This window comes from Mustela nigripes, chromosome 5 (genome assembly GCF_022355385.1).
Source record: "Mustela nigripes isolate SB6536 chromosome 5, MUSNIG.SB6536, whole genome shotgun sequence".
In the NCBI taxonomy this organism is placed as follows: Eukaryota; Metazoa; Chordata; class Mammalia; order Carnivora; family Mustelidae; genus Mustela; species Mustela nigripes.
The window spans coordinates 76,760,649-76,779,590 of record NC_081561.1 but is presented as its reverse complement, the minus strand read 5'-3'; the positions used below and the strand labels follow the sequence as shown (position 1 = coordinate 76,779,590).

At 37.9% G+C, this 18,942-nt stretch overlaps 1 protein-coding gene and 1 long non-coding RNA gene across 5 annotated transcripts in view; one reads left to right on the top strand and one right to left on the bottom strand.

Annotated features, from left to right (window-relative positions):
• The window catches only part of LOC132018148 (uncharacterized), a 14,611-nt gene extending 11,026 nt beyond the window's left edge, over positions 1 to 3,585 (bottom strand). For both annotated transcript variants that reach the window (XR_009404459.1, XR_009404460.1), the window contains exon 1: positions 3,498 to 3,585. This is a non-coding gene — a long non-coding RNA (uncharacterized LOC132018148). The remainder of the gene's footprint in view (positions 1 to 3,497) is intronic.
• A 278-nt stretch (positions 3,586 to 3,863) lies between these two features.
• ECHDC1 (ethylmalonyl-CoA decarboxylase 1) overlaps positions 3,864 to 18,942 on the top strand; it is a 52,518-nt gene continuing 37,439 nt past the window's right edge. The window contains exon 1 of one of the 3 annotated variants that reach the window (XM_059400667.1): positions 3,864 to 4,135. In XM_059400667.1, the coding sequence (XP_059256650.1) occupies positions 3,928 to 4,135 (208 nt within the window). In that variant the 5' untranslated portion in view covers positions 3,864 to 3,927. Of the gene's footprint in view, positions 4,136 to 4,252; positions 4,539 to 5,171; positions 5,275 to 18,942 lie in introns of those variants that run through there. The other 2 variants (XM_059400669.1, XM_059400668.1) reach the window with 2 other exon arrangements.

The following is an 18,942-nucleotide window of genomic DNA, read 5'->3' as shown; positions in this document are numbered from 1 at the left end:
CTCTGGGTCCTGGGATCGAGTCCCACATCGGGCTCTCTGCTCAGCAGGGAGCCTGCTCCCCTCCCCCTCTCTCTCTGCCAGCCTCTCTACCTACCTGTGATCTCTCTCTGTCAAATAAATAAATAAATAATCTTTAAAAAAAAAAAAAAAAAAAAAACTGCTTTCAAAAAAGTAACCAAATCAAATATTGATACTGCCATTTTAATGGAGTTCAAAAATTTTATGTATTTTAAATATTCTGAAATTAATTTCAGAGTAAAGAGTATATATTATATGAATGTAAATGATTTAAACTCCCCTAAAAGGTAAAAACTCTTAGATTGAATTAAATGCTGCTTATAAAAGGCACATCTTTAAAAAGTGAGAGAATATTAACAAATCATTAAACATCAATTTAAAATACTTACCAATGTGGAGAAATCTGTATGTATTTTATTTTGCTAAATATTAAATAGATTCTATAGGTATATACATACATATATGAATGTGGACATATATATAACTAGGTACACATTCCCATAGATAGAATATATCAATCTATATTTTAAAAATATTCTCAAATATTAGCAGTTATATCTATGTGATAGGTTTTTTTTTCCTAATGCCAACCTTCTTTTAAAAATAGCTGGGAGGATACCAGGGAGTTTCTCTTACTATTTAGGAAGTGAGGCAAACAAAAATGGTATTCAGCATTGGTTTTGCAGCAAGTTATTGTAGAGGAAGCCTGCACCCTAAGCAACAAGAGTGGCACTGCCATCTCCTTCCCTGGGAATTATACTCCACATCTCAGCATCAAGCTGCCTTATCTTTGAACTGTATTTGTGAACATCTGTGATGATGTGGGGCCATGAGCAAATGGTCAAGATAGAATTCTTTTTTTTTTTTTTTTTAAGATTTTTATTTATCTGAGACACGGGGGGGAGAGAGAGAGAGAGAGCGAGAGAGCATGAGCCAATGGGGGGGAGGGGCAGAGGGAGAAACAGACTCCCTGCAGAGCAGGGAGCCCAAGATGGGACTTGATCCCAAGATCCTGGGATCACGACCTGAGTTGAAGGCAAACACTTAACCAACTAAGCCACCCAGGCGCTCTCAAGATAGAATTCTTGACATTTTTCATGCAAAAGGTGCTTTTATTATGGCATGGGGACAGGACCCATGGGCACAAAGAGATGTAGTTTTGCTGTATGAAGCTGATGGTTATATGCTTAATGCCCAAGAAGCAGGGGACATGCAGGGAGTATTAGATCATAAAATGTCTTCCTTTAATTTCTAATCATAAAACTACTTTTGTAAGATTTCTCTGGTGCTTATCACTCAGTTTGATTTTTAACTATCCGTGAGATGTTCAGGCAGTCATAAGGCCCTTTAAGAATGGAGCAACCAGTAAATATTTGATCCTTAATAGAACTATGCAGGCTATAGGTCAACCTTCTGGACTAAAGGTGAACATTTTTCTGCTTCTATCCCTCATGATGTGCTTTATCTCAATTTATATTGTGCATCTGTTAACAAGATATGTTCTAAGTATCAAAAAAGCCTACAAGAGGTTCTATTTTGGGTCTGGGGTTGCTCAAAAATTTTTCCATAAATTAACAGTAATTTCTTCTTTGCTTTATGCCATTTTGCCTTAGGAAAGGTTAATGGTAACTTTTAGATAGTGGATGATCTCTGTATTGAAAAGTTTTGACTATAAAACATGATATGGAGTAAAAGAAAGAAAGCAGTTTATCAGTCTAGTGAAGGAAGGGGAAAATACCTAGATATGTATTTCATAAAAAAGCAAACGATTAAAGAAATTATCATCCAATATTTGCTTATTGAGCCAGTAGTTAAAAAAATAACTCAGTACGACCTGCTAATATTACAGTGCATTACCTTTTAGTTTGTGGTACGGCACACCATTATTAGAGTAAAATGTATTTTGACACTAGGATGGTATGTGCAAGTACACTGAAATGCTATACATACAGATGAACAATCAGAATGCTACTGGAAAAGAAAAAAAGTTAGAAAGACTAAGTCTTAAAGTAGAAAACCTTTCCCTTTTTCTACAGGAGATGGGAAGCAAGTACCAGATATTTTGGTCTCAGCCCTCCCAGCTCCCACCTGCTTGTACTTACTAACCTTTGTTAATTTTTTTTTTTTGTGTGTGTGTGTGTGGTTTAACCTCAAAATATGTTCCAATTTATGGGCTTGACACCAAGACCTGGACTTTAGTGCCCACTTGTTTATACTTACTAACTTTTGTCTTATATTTCTCCCTAAGCTCTTCTTTCCAGCTTTCTTTTCCACTCAGGCAAAGGAAACTCTCCCCAGGGGATGGGGACTGCCCACACAAGACCTCCTGCCATCCCACCGGCCCAGACCACCCACACCATTTAAGCTAAATCTGGTTTGTGCCTACACAGATGGATCATGGAGTGACCTCTAGAATGACCTACAATGATCTTTACCTTATTATAATACTAATCTACACCCAGGAATAAGCCTCAGCCTTATCTGCATAACACATAATGTATGTATAGGCATGTTTTATTAGGCTCAGACAGGACCTTATGCCTGCCTGTACATAGGATGACAAGGCTTCCCTGTCTAAATATTCATCCTAACCCTAAACAAAAGGAATCCATTTACTCTCTCTCAGGGAATCAATGGCTTTGGAAGCCATTCCCCACGATCTCATTTGCTGCAAATAAGTTCTCTTTGTGTGACAATTCAACACGTGCAGTTTCTAATTCACCAAAGAGAAAACTCATGTTGGTTCGGTTACACTACCCAGCACCACCAGACACCTCACTGCAAATTCCCATTCCCTCCTGTTACACTTGCACACCTGTGGGTAAAAAGGTACTGCTTAAGCACTATTGAATAAAGAAATGCTGTTTTATCTGTTAGCATATTAGTGATAGGACTGAAAATGCATAAATGCCCTCTTTTGGGGGCACCTTCCTTGAATTTTCACTAGTTGCCGACCTCCTTGGTCTCCTCCAAATCCCTAAGGTGCTTTGGACCTCTTTTGATAGTAGGTGTTTTCTAAAAACGTTTAAAACATTGTATCTCCTCAGCTTGCTGGTAAATTCTCACAACTAGCAACCAGCAACTGCATGCTGGCAAAAGACAAGGCATGAGATAGTATCATCCCTAAAGAAATACTTTGTTTGAACTTAAGAAAGACACCCTCAGGGAATCTACACAAAAAATGTTAAAGGTCAAACCTTTAGCCACGGCTGCCATCCTTGGAGCTGCAGTCCCATACACCTATTGTGCAGTACCATATATCCACATACAAATTTATGGCATAAACAATACATCCCGTTACTCCCACTCTACAAACTAATTCTCCCAAATCACCATTTAATCAAGCTTATTTCCTGCTCCAAGGTGTAATGGCTGCTCATTTCATATTAAACTGAAATAAAATACTTTCAATATTTGGACTTCTTCCCATCGGTCCAAACTTGGTTCTCATTTCTTCCCTCCTATCCACTTCTCCATACCTTAAAACTTGCTTATCATCTCCTCTTCTTGGTACCTTCTGTTCCTCCCACCAGACGTTCCCTTATTTACTAAGATCTATACCTTCCGAAACTCCTGTAGACAAAACGATCCCAATCCCAGGGGAAAATGGCCTTCCTCTGCAGCTGTCTTCCAAAGACAGTCCTATTTGCTCCATGGCACAGGTATGGGCACAGAATTCTAGGCCTTCTGAGCCTTCCAAAAATCCTACGACACGCAGGACATATGTTGAGTAATCGTTTAAAAAAAAAAAAAAAAAAGACAAATACTTCCCCCGTTCAGTAAGGCAGAAAAAACGTTCAAGAAGCAAAAGCTTTTGGTACCTTCCTTTCCCCTTCTGTTTCAAAATGCCCCAACCCAGCTTCCTCCGCCCTCCACTCTTCCCACGTAGACAGAATGCCTGAAAAATAAATGCAGTCTGCAGGCTTCGCGGGACCAGTCCTTAACTCTGTGTCCCAGAACCGAAAACGCCAAGCGGGTCCATTCACCCCAGGTTCGCTCACGACCCAAGGGAGGGTCTGTCTACCCAGGCCCGCCGCAGCGCGGGATTTCCGCGATTGGGCACCGGCGCCGGCGGGACCACGGAAAAGGGCTCCGGGAAAGGAGGAGAGCGAGCGAGGTAAAGAAGCCGCGAAAGGGCACCGGAACTCGACACAGGGGAACGCACGCGGCGGAACGAAGGGAGGCGCCGGCCAGGGAAAGAGGCGCCAGGGGGAGCGGAAGAAGGGAGCGGGGAGCGGAAGGAGGTCTGGGGGGAGCGGAAGGGGTAGCCGCCCGCCCTGCGGCGTGAGGGACTGAGTGGCCGCAGGACTGAGTGGCCGCAGGACCGTACTTGGAATGTCCTGCGAGCGAGGACGGTAGCTCGTCGCTGTGTAGTGGACTTTAGCGCTTCCCCACACGAATTCCGAGCAGAGACCCGCCCGGGCTCCGCGGCGCGTTTCGTGGGAGGCCATCGCGGAGGCCCACTGCCCTCTGCTGGGCGTGGGGACGCAGTGCCCAGAGCCGCGCGCGGACTTGGAGAGGTGAATGAGGGCGGCGGGAAAGGGACTCACACTGTTGGAAGGAGCGCGGCCAGCCGCCCAGATGAATGTGTTCAGAATAGGGAGGCGTGATTTCAGCACACTAATTTAAATTCTAAATACTTTCGAGGTCCTGTGCTGCGCGGGTGAGGTCTCCCCGGACTTGTGAATTTGTCCTCTCTCTGTGTTACTTTGCTTAATTAACACTTAACGTTATTTGTTGGGTGCATTCGACTTTTCAACAACAAACAATGTCCAGATCATTTGTTGGTGTGGGCTCTTTCCTTCCTGAAATTCTCCAGCGCCTCGATAATCCTTTAATGCTCCCCACAACCACCCACGAGTCACAAATACAGGGGGTTGGAACCGCAGAGAACTTAAATTACTGGTTGAAAGGGCTGATGAGGAACTTGAAGACAATCTCTATCGACCCCCTTCCCTCCTCCTTTCCTTTCCCCATTTGTTATCCGAGGACCGCACGTTTACCAGCGGTTGCTCCAGGAGCTGGACGTATAGAGATAAACGGGACGATGGCGAGTTTCACAGAGGATCCCTTCGGGGAAGCACTCTATTGGAGGAAATTACGGGGAGGGGGGAGTTGTAATTACGAATTCTGGGAATGGGAGGAGTAGTAAGTCGGCTGACCTCCTGTTGCCTGACCTGAAGGAGAAGTGGGTAACAGTAGGTTCCATTCTGGGTAGAGAAGCCAGCTAGCAGAGACCGATGGAATTGAAACAGGGTGAGTGATGGGAGTAAGAAATAGGGCAGGTGGAGAGTTGGTTTGTGGACAGAGTCTCAAGCCTCCAGTGGCATTATGAATTCTTAATACTTGTATGCCAGATTGTTGCTGATTTATATTATTTGTCAGGCACTGTTCTAGGCATTGTAAAGACCTTCTTACTTTGCAAAATGCAGTGGGGATGTTCAGTTAAAAATTTATTCCATGAGGCTTAATAAAAATACTGTGCAAGCGGACAGTATTTTTATGCAGTCTAAAGAACTAAAGGAGATGAGGCGGCGTTCCTATGAGGAAAAGTGTAACAGGTGAGGTATCACAATTATATAGGTGATGAGTGAGGAGCAAAAACCTGAAGGATTTGAAAAACGAGAAAAGTTCATTTTGGCTATATGAAGAAGGGGGGTGTGTATGATGGCATGTAAATGAAGCTTGAAAAGTTGGTTGTATGATGATAGTCTAAAATGAAAGCAAAACTTGAAAAAGTTTTGTAGTGACAGTCTAGAATATTTATTTTTTGTTGTTTACCACTTGCCTCAGGTTAATAGTTTTCTTGTTAAGTAAGTATGCATCTGTTTTAATTTTCTGGATTTAGTAATTCTGATTTATGGTAAAATGGATTACATATGGCTTTCATGAGAAATGCAGCTTATTCCCCTTGCAAGGAGGGGAACTCTTTAAAAACCTTTGCAGAACTTTAACAAAAACGGGAGAGTAACACATGTAGTCGTAGATGTCCATAGGGCTCTCCTCTTTCCCTTTTCCAGTGGCGTGGTTAAGAGCTTATTTAGCTGATGTGACTGTGGCAGAACAGCAAAGCATCCTGCATGACAAAATTTAAACATAATGCTTTGTCCTGAAGAATGTTTATAAAACGTAAATTCTTCAGAACTTTTTCATTGCCTTATGATTCTGGAAGAGTCCAGAAATGATGATTGCTTAACCACATGCTTACACAGAACCTGAATCTCAGCCTTGTTTGTTCACGTGTACTTTCAGATACTATAGAAGTTTATTAGTGGCTGATATTTTTGTCATCTCCTTAGCACTGAACTCTTGTCTGATTTGGCCTTTGAATTTAAAATTGGGATGAAAGTATACATAAATAGGTGATTATCATATTTCTAGAACTGGATTTCTAAACTTGAGGTCAGCAAACCTAGGAGGCTTAAGCAGTACCCTCAAGTTTTTGTGGTACTCTTCTGTGGCATAGACAAGGGAACATGAGAAGAGAGAAAAGAAGGGTGAGTTAGTAGTGGAAGGGGGATAGGAATGAGGAAGAAGAGAAAAAAATGGAATTAACAGAAGGATATGTGAAGTATTTATTATAAGATTTATTTGGAAAAATCAGCATATCAAAGATGTCTAGTGAGGCAAAAATATTAGTTACATGTATGTTTAATTGTGTAATATTTAAAGATAAGGAAATAATAGACCTGATGGCATATATACCAATTGCCCTTCTGTTGTTGGATATTGGAGAGGTAATATATGAGGACAGAACAGGCTCCTTATAAGAGAGAAGATATATTGTTCATTGATTTTGTTATTCCACAGTAATTAAAAAGGCTATCGATAAAAAATGCTAATGATTTTGTAAGTTTTATTTCTTATTTTCTAGTTTCTTTGTTCTTTTTCCCTAAACAGAATACTGTGGGAAACAGCCAAATTTAGTTTCTGAAAATAGCCATCAAAGTCCTTATTAAGTTTATTTTGGCACCTTTTTAAATGTTGAAGGCATGGTAAATATAGAGAAGACCAGGACCTCTGCCTCAGTTGAATTTTCCATCGAGTTTCTATTCTATGTCTGATATCTCCAGGGACACGACATGCTTAGAGAATATCCAGGAAAGAGCTTGGATGTATTATCTTTGGCTCTGGCTCTGTATATATACCTTCCAGTTTTGTGAACTGACCTGATTAAGCTCTGTTTATATACCTTCCAGTTTTGTGAACTGACCTGATTAAGTGATCTTGAGAGCTTATTTTCCTAGACTGGAAGCAGGCATAAGGAACCCTGAGCCCTACTCTATTTGATCTTCTTTAAATGGAAAAAGATAAAGGCAGCCCCAGGTTCCTTTTACCACATAAGCCTCTTAGAGTGAGAGACAGACAGACATAGAGACAAAAAGGAGAACAGAACTAAGAGAACAGAACTGTAGTTCCAGGGCAGATAGTTTCACTTTGTTGATTAGTATGCAAAACCACACACTGAATTACTTGTTTTGCCTCAAAACCCCTACTTTGGAAGGTGAAGAAGAGAAAGTGAGGCAAAGTAGGTCAAATCTCAGATTCCCTCTTTAAGTTTGCCACTAACAGTTATTAAATGTTAACCTCAGTACCACTGGGTCAATTGTCTCTCCTCCCAAGAAAGTTAGAGAATGTAACAGTCTAGACCTGACCTACGATTCCTCCTGTAAGAGAAATTTTACATAAAGAACAAAGAAGATTACCAGTCAGATCCTTGTAAAATATGTATTGCCAACTACACATATTATAGATAGAATGATGTCTTATTATTTATTACTTCACTTCTTAAAAAGTATTGATATTTTTTATTAGTGAAACAATAAAGATTGTGTTGTATGCAAAGCCATTTTGTAAACACGAAAGGAAAATCATACCCTTGCACATTTGTAGCTACATATCCTGGACTTGGATTTCATAGAAACCCAACAGTGAAATAAATTTTTCTATTTTGCAAATAGAGATCTTAACATAATAGTTTAGAAAATGATGGGTAGGTACTGTAGTGCCTACACAGTAATAACCATATTAAGGTTTATTTAGTTCCACAAATATTAAATGTGAAACTGTGTGCTAAAGCCTGTGAATAAGATGCAGTTCTGCCCTTAAAAATTTTTTATTGTCATGGAGGGAGGAGCTTCATTTCTAATTCTCTAAGGTACTTCAATAAGGACTCTTTAGTAGTTGTCAGACCTGCCAGACTATATGGCCACTGTGTTCTTTGTTTAGTATAGTATCTTTATGGCTGTGTGTTCTTTGTTTGCTATCTTCAATGTAGAGAAAGAGTATTTAGGAAACTAGTTTTGAAAATGGCCATTTAGAAGATTGGGAGAGATTATTGGTAAAGGCAGAGGCAGCCCCCAAAGTTTGGAATGATATCCTTCAGTTAAAAAAAAAAAATTGAGGGGCGCCTGGGTGGCTCAGTTGGTTAAGCCGCTGCCTTCGGCTCGGGTCGTGATCTCAGGGTTCTGGGATCGAGTCCCACATCGGGCTCTCTGCTCAGCGGGGGGCCTGCTTCCCTTCCTCTCTCTGTGATCTCTTCCCTTCCTCTCTCCTACTGTGATCTCTCTCTGTCAAATAAATAAATAAAATCTTTAAAAAAAATTGAGAAATGTTATATACATACATATAGTGAAAAATGCATAAGAAGAATTTAAAGAACAATAATAAAGAAACAACAAAGAAAATAAGTGTGTATCCCTTACCTAGGTTAAGAAAAAAAAACATGTGTTTTCTGAAACCTAACTTTTTTAGTGTGTGTTAGGTGACTCAGGCAATAGCTTTCTTCATAATATCTTCATTTATTTTCATACTGGCCAGATGACCTGAGTTTCAAATCAGGAAATAAATGTAATAATACTTTCTAGAAGTAGTATATGAACAATAGTGTGTATAGTTTTATAACCATCTCATAAATACTTTGATTTAATTAAATAGCATATGTACAAAATATTTTACTGTCCATTCAAAAGGCTTGTGGTTCTAGCTATGGAATTACATGGAATTATGTCTAAAGTTTTAAAGGTTTTTATAAATTGATAATTTATTTAAAAATAAGTATTTATTTCAAGAAAAATAGAGTGAGAACTTTGGTTGAGAGCATTTTTATTGTTTTAAAATTTGACAGAAGGTAAGCTTTAATTGTGAAAAAGAAATGTGGGCTTTATTTTTTTTTTTCTTCTAGATTTGTTTCATGGAGGGGAGTGGAACTATACAATCATGCTAATAGATGAGCAGTAACATAATCTTCTGAAGAAATGACACTCTGAAAATATGTAAGATGAGAGTATTTAAGGGTGGCTCCCTCTGCCAATATTTTGACCATAAGGCACTACAAAGAAAAGCAAGCCTGAGTTTACGTTTTCTTTCGGTTACTGTCCAGGAGACCTGGAATATTGCCTGATTTTTGTTGTGGTTCTCCTTAGAATTTTAAACTTTGGAAAGAATGAAGGAAATAAAATACCATAACTTTTTGCAGGTGATTTAATGTCATTGGATCCTTTTTTGCCTATAGAAAATCCTTAGATTTCTTTTTCTTAGATTTTATTTGAGAGAGAGAGAGAGTATGAGCAGGGGAGGAGCAGATGAAGAGGGAGAAGCAAACTCCCCACTGAGCAGGGAGCCCGGTGTGGGACTTGATCCCAGAACTCTGGGATCATGACCTGACTCGAAGATAGATGTTTAACCAGCTGAGCCACCTAGGTGCTCTGGAAAATGCTTAGATTTCATGATGAAAGTTTACTGGTGAAGGAAAAAAAAATCCTTTTATGATGTCAAGACTATATTTTAAGTATGTTGTAAATCTCTAACAGAGCTTACTAAAAGGAGGAACTTTATTCTGGTTTTGATTAGATGGAGTATATTTGCTTTTTGTGTGCATCTTTTTGTTTCCTCGATAAAACTAAAAAAAAAATTTAAGTTAGGTAAGCTTAGGGTAAGTTAGGGTAAGGTTACTTTTTTTTCTCCTTGAAACAGTTAGCAACTAGTCACTAGTCAGAACTCAATAAATACCATTTAATTGTTACCAATTATATCTTACCAAATGCTTTTATCATATGTATGTATGTTTATGCACTAAGATCCCAGTCTGTGAATTTGTTGGCCATCAAAACCTATATACATAGGTGTCATTTCCATGCAAAGGAACTATTCAACCTTTTATTTTTATTTTTATTTTTATTTTTTTTTAAGTAGGCTCCATGCCCATTGTGGGGCTTGAACTTGTGACCCTGAGATTGAGAGTCACATGCTCTACCAATTGGGCCAGGCAGACACCTCTCAAGTCCTTTTTTATTTCTTAGAAAGGAATTATTGCCTGTTTTAAATAATTTGATGAAGACTACTATCCTGTTTTAAAATATCTTAATTGCTAATATTGTCAAAATTTGTCCTTAGAGTAGCAAAGAAGGTGTCACAACTCCTTTTTTTTAAAACAGTCTTGAGATTTTTAAATTTTTTTTACACATCATGCCATGAATTCATAAGGAATAGGTTCCAACAGCTCAGGCTCCTGTCCATTGGTTCTTACAAAATGTGCTTTTCTGGGTAGAGCGGGCTGATGCTTCAGTTGAACTCAAACGCCTTTCTCTTTGGCTTCCTTCTTTTTCTGATCATTTTCCTTCACATTCTTCAGGAAGCTGTTTGGCTCTTTGAATGCTTGATGTGCTCAATACATGAATTCTCTTAGAAAGAATCTTGCTCTTGGGCGCCTGGTTAAAGCCTCTGCCTTCGACTCGGGTCATGATCCCACGTCCTGGGATCGAATCCCCATTGGGCCCTCTCTGCTCAGTGGGGAGCCTGCTTCTCCATCTCTCTCTGCCTGCCTCTCTGCCTGCCTGCCTTCTTGTAATCTCTGTCTATCAAATAAATAAATTAAAAAAAAATCTTTAAAAAAAATTTAGAAAAAAAAGTATCTTGCTCTTGTTTGTTTACAGCAGTGCCAAGGGCATGCTAGATAACATTGTAGACTCTTCGAGTTTTGCTATGGTAACATCTGTGGGGGCTTTCCTGTTTGAACAGTGCCCATCCCCTTGATGGTTACCATATCACCTTTCTTAAAGATTTGCATGTATGTGGCCAAAGGCAACTCCAGGTTTTCTAAAAGCCTAGGGAATGGACTGTGGCTGTCTTTTCCTCTTTTCCTTTGTGTTGATCTTTTGGCAAATTACTGAAAGATGGCTGTTCCCATTACAACTCATTTTGAATGGTACGTTTTTGGTATATTTCACTATTTTTCCAATGGACATTGACTCCTGAACTTGGGTCTAAGAGTAATGAAAGGGGAGTGAAAAAAACCAGTGGTTGGTTTGCCTGGTGGTGGAGCATAATGTTCAAAAAAGAATTCTTGAGCTGTGTATGGTGCAACTTAGTTTAAGTAGCACTGACTGGGGACCCTTGCGCAGAAAGAGCTACTACACTTTTACTCTATGAAGTTGGTGGTTACATGCTTAGTGCTCAAGGAGGAGGAGATATGTGGGGCAGGTGTGTTAGATCATAAATGTCTTCTTTGAATTTCTGCTTGTAGTCATAAAACTACTGTGGCAAGATTTCTCTCGTGCTTATCATTAAATTCAATATTAACTATCAGTGAGAGATCTGGGCAGTCTTGAGACACCCTAAGAATGTCGCTACCAAAAAAAAAAAAAAAAAAAAAAAAGAATGTAGCTATCAGTGCAGATTTGATCCTTATCACAACTATGAAGGCTATAGGTTAACTTTCTAGGCTAAAGAACATTTTTCTGCTTCTATCCCTCCTCTGTTGGAGATGAGAAATTATTCACATGGCTGGAGCTTATGAACATGAATACATCTTGTCGTGAAGATCCTGGTTTTGTTAAATTTTTTTCAAGCCCCAATCCTTGTCATTCTCAATAAATCCTGAGATTTTTAGCATAGGCTTCTTTTGCCAGCTCAAGAGATCTTGAGGCAACTTGATATTTACATATGGGTGATAATCTAGGAAGCCTCCAAATCCTTGTGTTTTTTCATAACCACTTCATACTTAGTAATAACATTTTATTTTTGAAGTTTTCCTACCCAGTCCCACTTCTTATAGACCTAAATTTTCTACCTTTATTACTTTATTTCCTCTTCAGTTTCATGCTCAAGTCCTGAGAAGCCACCTTATTTTAAATTTTTTCAATCTCTTTGAAAATGTGTACATAGATTTATACTTCTGTGGGTGTACATTTGACGTATACAATTCACTTATTAAAAATAAATGAAAATATCTTGAAATTAATTGAAATATTTAACATTGCAGTTCTATGTACTTGAGATCAAGAATACTTTCAACAAAAGGATTTGTTCTTGTCCAGGACAGTTTTGCTTTCAGTTAAAGATTATTAGTTCATTTGACCAGAATAGCTCATTTTTAGTGATGCTAGATAACTAATGACCATAATTATAGAGGTACTTCCTTTCCATAGACAGAGCTTTTACTCTCCTTTGGAAAAGCAGGCACCTATGCTTTTGAATCAGGCTTAAGTTTTGAGAACTGGGGCTATGAAAAGGAAAGAAATAAGGTAGATATAGGCAATAACATGCAGTAATATTTGCAGGAAAATGATTTATTTCAAATGAATGATTGTTTACAGCAATGCCAATAGCATGTAGTAGTAATTGTCAACGTTTAGAGATTGCCTCATTTTCTTCAGTTTTACGGTATCATGTAATTTTCCTATCTGTCCAATAATTTTATGTAGTACCAATCAAGTACCTTTTATTACACTAATACAGGGGGTGGGAACATCTATAATATAAATTTATTCTGCATTTGTTCTGCATCATTACGTATTTCTTTGTTATAATTGGATTCTTTTGTTCATTTTGAAATTTATTTCAGATGGGGCGCCTGGGTGGCTGAGTGGGTTAAGCCGCTGCCTTCGGCTCAGGTCATGGTCCCAGGGTCCTGGGATCGAGCCCCGCGTCGGGCTCTCTGCTCAGTGGGGAGCCTGCTTCCCCCCTCTCTTAATGCCTGCCTCTCTGTCAACTTGTGATCTCTCTCTCTGTCAAATAAATAAAAAAAATCTTTAAAAAAAAAAAAAGAAATTTATTTCAGAAATCTTGCAATATCTCCTAAGTTAACCGAAGATTTCCTGTAATAATACAGGATTATGTTTGATAAGCATTCCCTTTAGGTTTCAATATCTTCAAGAGGCTTTACATGTGTTAAAACTAATTCATACCATAGAATCTGTCATCTTAATTGTATCATTTTCTAATCTGATAGGACTAGTGGTGGGATGGGAGAGTGGTATAGAAGTAAGCATATTATATGAGTTTTGGAAAAGGAGTTTAAAATTGGCCTCAGGTGAGGGTATTAAACGTCATTTTAAGTACTTAGATATTTTATTTTGCAACTTGTAACTTTTGACTACTTTGGTTGCTTACTGGGTACTGTTTCGTCACTTTGACTCAGACCAGTATTACTTATAGTCCATAAGTGGGCCCCTTGTGCTTTTATTATTCTTTACTGATAGGTTAATGTTAATAACTATAGCCACAGACAAATAGTCACTTTTTGGGCAGGGGAGGAAAGGAGCATGGACATGTCTGGGTTTTTTTGAGAGGGATAGAGAGAGAGAGGAAGAGAGAGGAAGAGGAAGGGAGTGAGGGAAGTTGGCAGAGGGATAGAATCTTTTAAGAGGACTCCCTGCTCCCAACCCGGGACTCAATCCCACAACCCAAGAGGTCATGAGATCATGTGATTATGAAATCATGACCTGAGCCGAAACCAAAAGTGGGATGCTTACCTGACTGAACCACCCAGATGCCCTGGACATGTTCTGTTCTAAATAAACACTTGTCTGCTTATTTCCATGCATGTGAGCACTTCGCATCCTTTCCACTTAGCCTGCATATTTTCTTTTAAATTTCTAGTCATTTTTATTCCAGAATGCAGAGACAATGCCTAGATCTACTATAGCCTAAACTACAATAAGTAGAGCCTCTTTCCCTGGTCCTCTTTTCCTATAAGTTTTAGGAATGAATTGATAAAAATCTAAAAGAATTTGATTCTGGTTAGGATCCTTGAAATCTTAACCCTGTTAGGAATAACCCCAGGAGTTGTTAGAAATAATTTTGAAAGCTTTTGCATGGACAGATGAATGTTCAAGTTGAATATAAATGACAGAGATTCTAAGAAAAATTTTACTAAGTTCCAGAGTGCTAACTTCCACTTCTAGGTCAAGTAACTTCTGGGTTCAAAGAACTTGTTATAGTTAAGGTGCTCTTTTTTTTTTTTTTCTTTTTTTTGTGAGATTTTATTTATTTATTTGAGAGAGAGAGAGAGCATGAGAGGAAAGAGGTCAGGGGGAGAAGCAGACTCCCCGCCGAGCAGGGAGCCCAATGGGGGACTCGATCACAGGACTCCAGGATCATGACCCGAGCTGAAGGCAGTCACTCAACCAACTGAGCCACCCAGGAGCCCCAGTTGAGGTGCTCTTAATATCTTTTAGGAAGTGCCTGAAAGGGCTTCTTACTTAGATTGCCAGTGGTCTAAGATCTCAGCTTTTGTGTTTAGACATTTGAAAGTTATCCTGTAAATTTTCTTTAAAATACTGAGGGGAAGCAGAAGAAGGGTTGTATGTGTTGTATGTGAGATGGCAGTTAGATGAAACAAGTTTTCAAAAATGTTGATGATTTTCAAGCTATGAGATAAAAATTCTCTATACTTCTCTCTACTTTTGTGAATGTTGGAAAATTTTATTCTTTCTACTTTTGTGAATGTTAGAGAATTTCAGAAATGAAAAGTTGTTGTTGTTTTTAAGAAGGAGTTGGGGGCCCCTGACTGGCTCAGTCGGTTAAGTGCCTGACTCGATTTCAGCTCAGGTCATGATCTTAGACTCTTGGGAATGAGCCCTGTGTCAGGCTCCATGCTCAGTGCAGAGTCTGATTAAGATTTTTCTCTCTCCCTCTCCCTTTGCCCCTCTCCCACCACTCAGGCTCTCTCTATCTTGCAAATAAATAAATGAATAAAATCTTTTAAAAAATTAAAAAAATAAAAAGAAAGAGCTGAAGGCAATCTGAATAAGTGTTAACATTTACTAAAAATGAGGAATGGGTATTCGTTATATTTTTTTTCCTATTTTTTAAAAATCTTGGAACATTTCAGAATTAAACTTAAAAAAATTGCCTTGGATGCTGGAACACTGAAAAGAAATAAAATAAAATAAAATGGAAAAAAATTGCCTCTCCATCCATGAGTATTAAAATATGAGGCTGTTTTCTGACAAATTAAGCTCATAAAATGTAGAATAAATGTCAATTTGTTAGCCTTGATGTATACTAGTGAGTACCCTTCCAGTAGGAAGAAAGAGGATTAACTGTTAAGACCATAAGGAGTTTGTTAGTAAGAATAAAGTTGTGGCAGTTGAAAGTCACAGCACTTATGTCACCGTTTTTATTGGAGGAATAGCATTAAGGTCTTATTCTTGGATATTGTTTTCAAAGACAACAAACATCTAACTCACTACCATTCTTTTTTGTTAAACCCTCTCCTATGTATCACAGCACATTAGGTCATACTGTGTCTAATATGAATTATATTTTATTTACTTTTTTTTTAGATGAGTTTAAGGAACATCTTGGTCTCCTCCATATTGTATTCAAAGTCATCTTAATGAGGAAATTTTGAAATACTGTTCTTAAGTTCTTAAAGTATATCTGTTTAGGGGATTGCGTTCCATTGTGTAATACTTTTAGATACTTTCACAGTTACAAGTATTCTGCTGAGTCACTTTAACAAGAATGTCCCTTTGAAGGTGAAACAATTTAAAATAGAAGGGAGATCATATTGTAATCTTTAGATGACCTGTTCTCCACCTGCTTCTGATATCATTTTATAACTCACATATTAGAGATCTTTCTAAAGGTATAAAAACAAACTTGTGACATTCCATTTGGCAACCTGATGATTTATTTTCTTCATTAAGCATTTAAATACCTTGTTTGTGTTGAGCACTATACTCGGTCCTAGTGACAAAGGGTATGTACTTTAGAGAACTGCTCTTAGGAAGCTTCCTGTCTGGTGAGAAAGACAAATGAAAAATAAAATTAAAATGATGTGTAAAATGTGCTAAAATGTAATCATATAATGCATTGAGATAGAATAAATAAAAGGAATAATTATCTCTGCTTAGGAAATTACTTATAAGAGCAAATTTAGGAATTTAGGTTTTAAAGATGATTAGGGACTTACCAGGTCAGTGAGGAAGGAAAGGCATTATATGGGGATGTAATAATATAGAATAGCAAGGTAAATTTGTGAAATTCTAGTCGTTTGGTGTCCACACAGACTATGTGTAGAGATGTTAGGAGAGACTTAAGTTACCAATAAGGGCCCAATCAAAGTGAGCTTTGGACTTGATCCTTTTGTTATTAGAAAGCTACTGAAAAACCCTATGTTTGGAATAATTTGACTAGATTACAGAGATAGCTCTCATTTTAAGGAGTAGTGTGAAACTAATTGGTGACATATATGTTATATAATGAGGTTTGAACTATGTTGATAGTAGAAGGAATAAAGGACGGGAAAGATAAGGAAAAAGACATTTTACAGGTAGGTTGCATATGAGAAATGAAGGAGGGGAAGGAGACATGTTTTTCTGTGGCCTGCAGGTTCGTGATATTACAGATATTTAAGGGAACAAATAAAGAAGGAGCAACAGGTTTTAGGAGAAGTATGACTTCAGGTTTAGATGATGATTTTTGAGAAGGTTGTGTACATCTAGAGGTGAGGAATAAGGAGATTTCTGTTTGAGTTAGGAGTACGCAGGTATAAGGTTTCTACTGGAGATGGTAATGTGGGATTTGTTTTTTTATGTGTTTTAATAAATGCTACAGACTAAAGAATTCCAACAAATCAATCATAAAAAGGCAAATAATAGAAAAAATGGGCAAAAAGCTTTAATAGATACTTTAGAAAATATATACAAGTAACCAGTAAGCATATGAAAATGGAGCTTGACTTCATTAGACATCATAGAAAAGCAAAGTGAAACCACAATGACATACTTCTCTTTAGAATGCCTAAAATGAAAAAAAAAAGAAAGAAAGAAAGAAAAAAATGTTAGCAGGTGATGGTAAGATTGTGAAACTATTAGAACATTCACTAGCTGTGGAAATACTGGTATATATTGGTACAGCCATTTTGGAAAACTCTTTGGTATCTTTTCAAGTTGAACAAATAAACAGATTCAGTAATGGAAATCCAGCTGTGGGTGTGTGTGTGTATGTGTGTATGTGTGTGTGTGTGTGAGAGAGAGAGAGAGGGAAAGAGAGAGAGAGAAAGGAAGAGAGGAAAGAGGGGAGAGAGACAGGTGAATATTGATATGTAGAGTTTGCTGATACTCCCACCATGCTCAGTTTCAAGCCCCCACTGGTTTAAAAAACCAACTTGCAAAATTCTTCAGTGTTTAACAATCAATATGTCAGCTGCAGCCAGACAAAATAATTCCACTTTTAGATATAGCCAACAGAAGTATATCTATCTATTACAATAGATAAATTGTGGTATATTCATATAATAAAACACAACAATGGGAGGAATAGAATATTTAGACTGTAATTACACTTAATAACCATAATGGATATAACAAACACAGTTGAAACCAGGCACAGAAGAATATATACTATTCAATTTGTATAAAATTCAAAACAAAAAACTAATCTAGGGTATAGAAGTTAGGGTAATTATTATCCTTATAAGGAGTTGTGACAGAGAGAAGACACAACAGACCTTTGAGCTTTGTATCGTTTTGTTTAGCTTTTATGTTCTGTTCCTTGATCTGGGTGTTACTGACTTGAGTGTATTTACCTTGTGAAATTCATTGAGCTATTAACTTATGATTTGTATACTGTTTTGAAAGTATGTTTTATGTCAACAAAAATGCTTACAGAGGGCAAAAATCCTTATGGACAGAGATGAGATTATCTGGATGTATATATACAGTGAGAAGAGAACAGTGACAAAATGCTGGGGAATGCAAGAAACCATGCACATGTTCCTATTTCTTTCCCCATATTCCTCAGGTTTCCTATGAAAGTATTGCAGAAGGCAAGAATAATGCCTAGACAGAAATGCTCAGGCACAGACTGGGTGAGCTCAAAGCGTGGCTGGAGACCAGGGAGATGAGAGTGATTGAGGGTTTTTCTCCAAGGGCGCACTGAGGAGTGGGGCCCCCAGCTCTCGGCTTCTCTGGGCCGGAGATTGGGAGGCCACCATTTTCATTCCCATCCTCCAGAGCTCTATGGAAAGTGTTCAGGGAACAAAATCTCCCAAGAGCAAACCTGAGCAGATTACTTAGCCCAACCCCTGGCAAGAGCAGTGCAATTCTGCCTCTGGCAAAGACACTTGAGAAGCACTATGACAGGCCCCTCCCCAGAAGATCAGCAAGAACATTCAGCCAAGATAAAACTTACTGATCAAGGAGAACAGTGGAATTCCAGAGGAGGGGAAAGCAAAGCACGGAATTCATGGCTTTCTCCCCATGATTCTTTAGTTTTGCAAAGTTAGTTAATTGTTTTTATTTTATTTTTTTCTTATTCTAATTTTTTAAACTTTTACTTTTTCCTCTTTTAATGTTTTTTTTATTATTAATTACTTTTATTTTGATAATCACACATAAATCACAGATAAATTAAATAATTAAAAGCAAAAACCATAGGTGTCTTTCTTAAAATGGAAAATTTAAAGAAATGATAATAATCATATCATAAGAGTATCATGAAAATTAAAAAACTATATTTCTTTGAAAATCTTTTTTTTGTTTGTTTTTTTTTTAATATAATTTTTTATTTTTTATAAACATATATTTTTATCCCCAGGGGTACAGGTCTGTGAATCACCAGGTTTACACACTTCACAGCACTCACCAAAACACATACCCTCCCCAATGTCCATAATACCACCCCTTTCTCCCA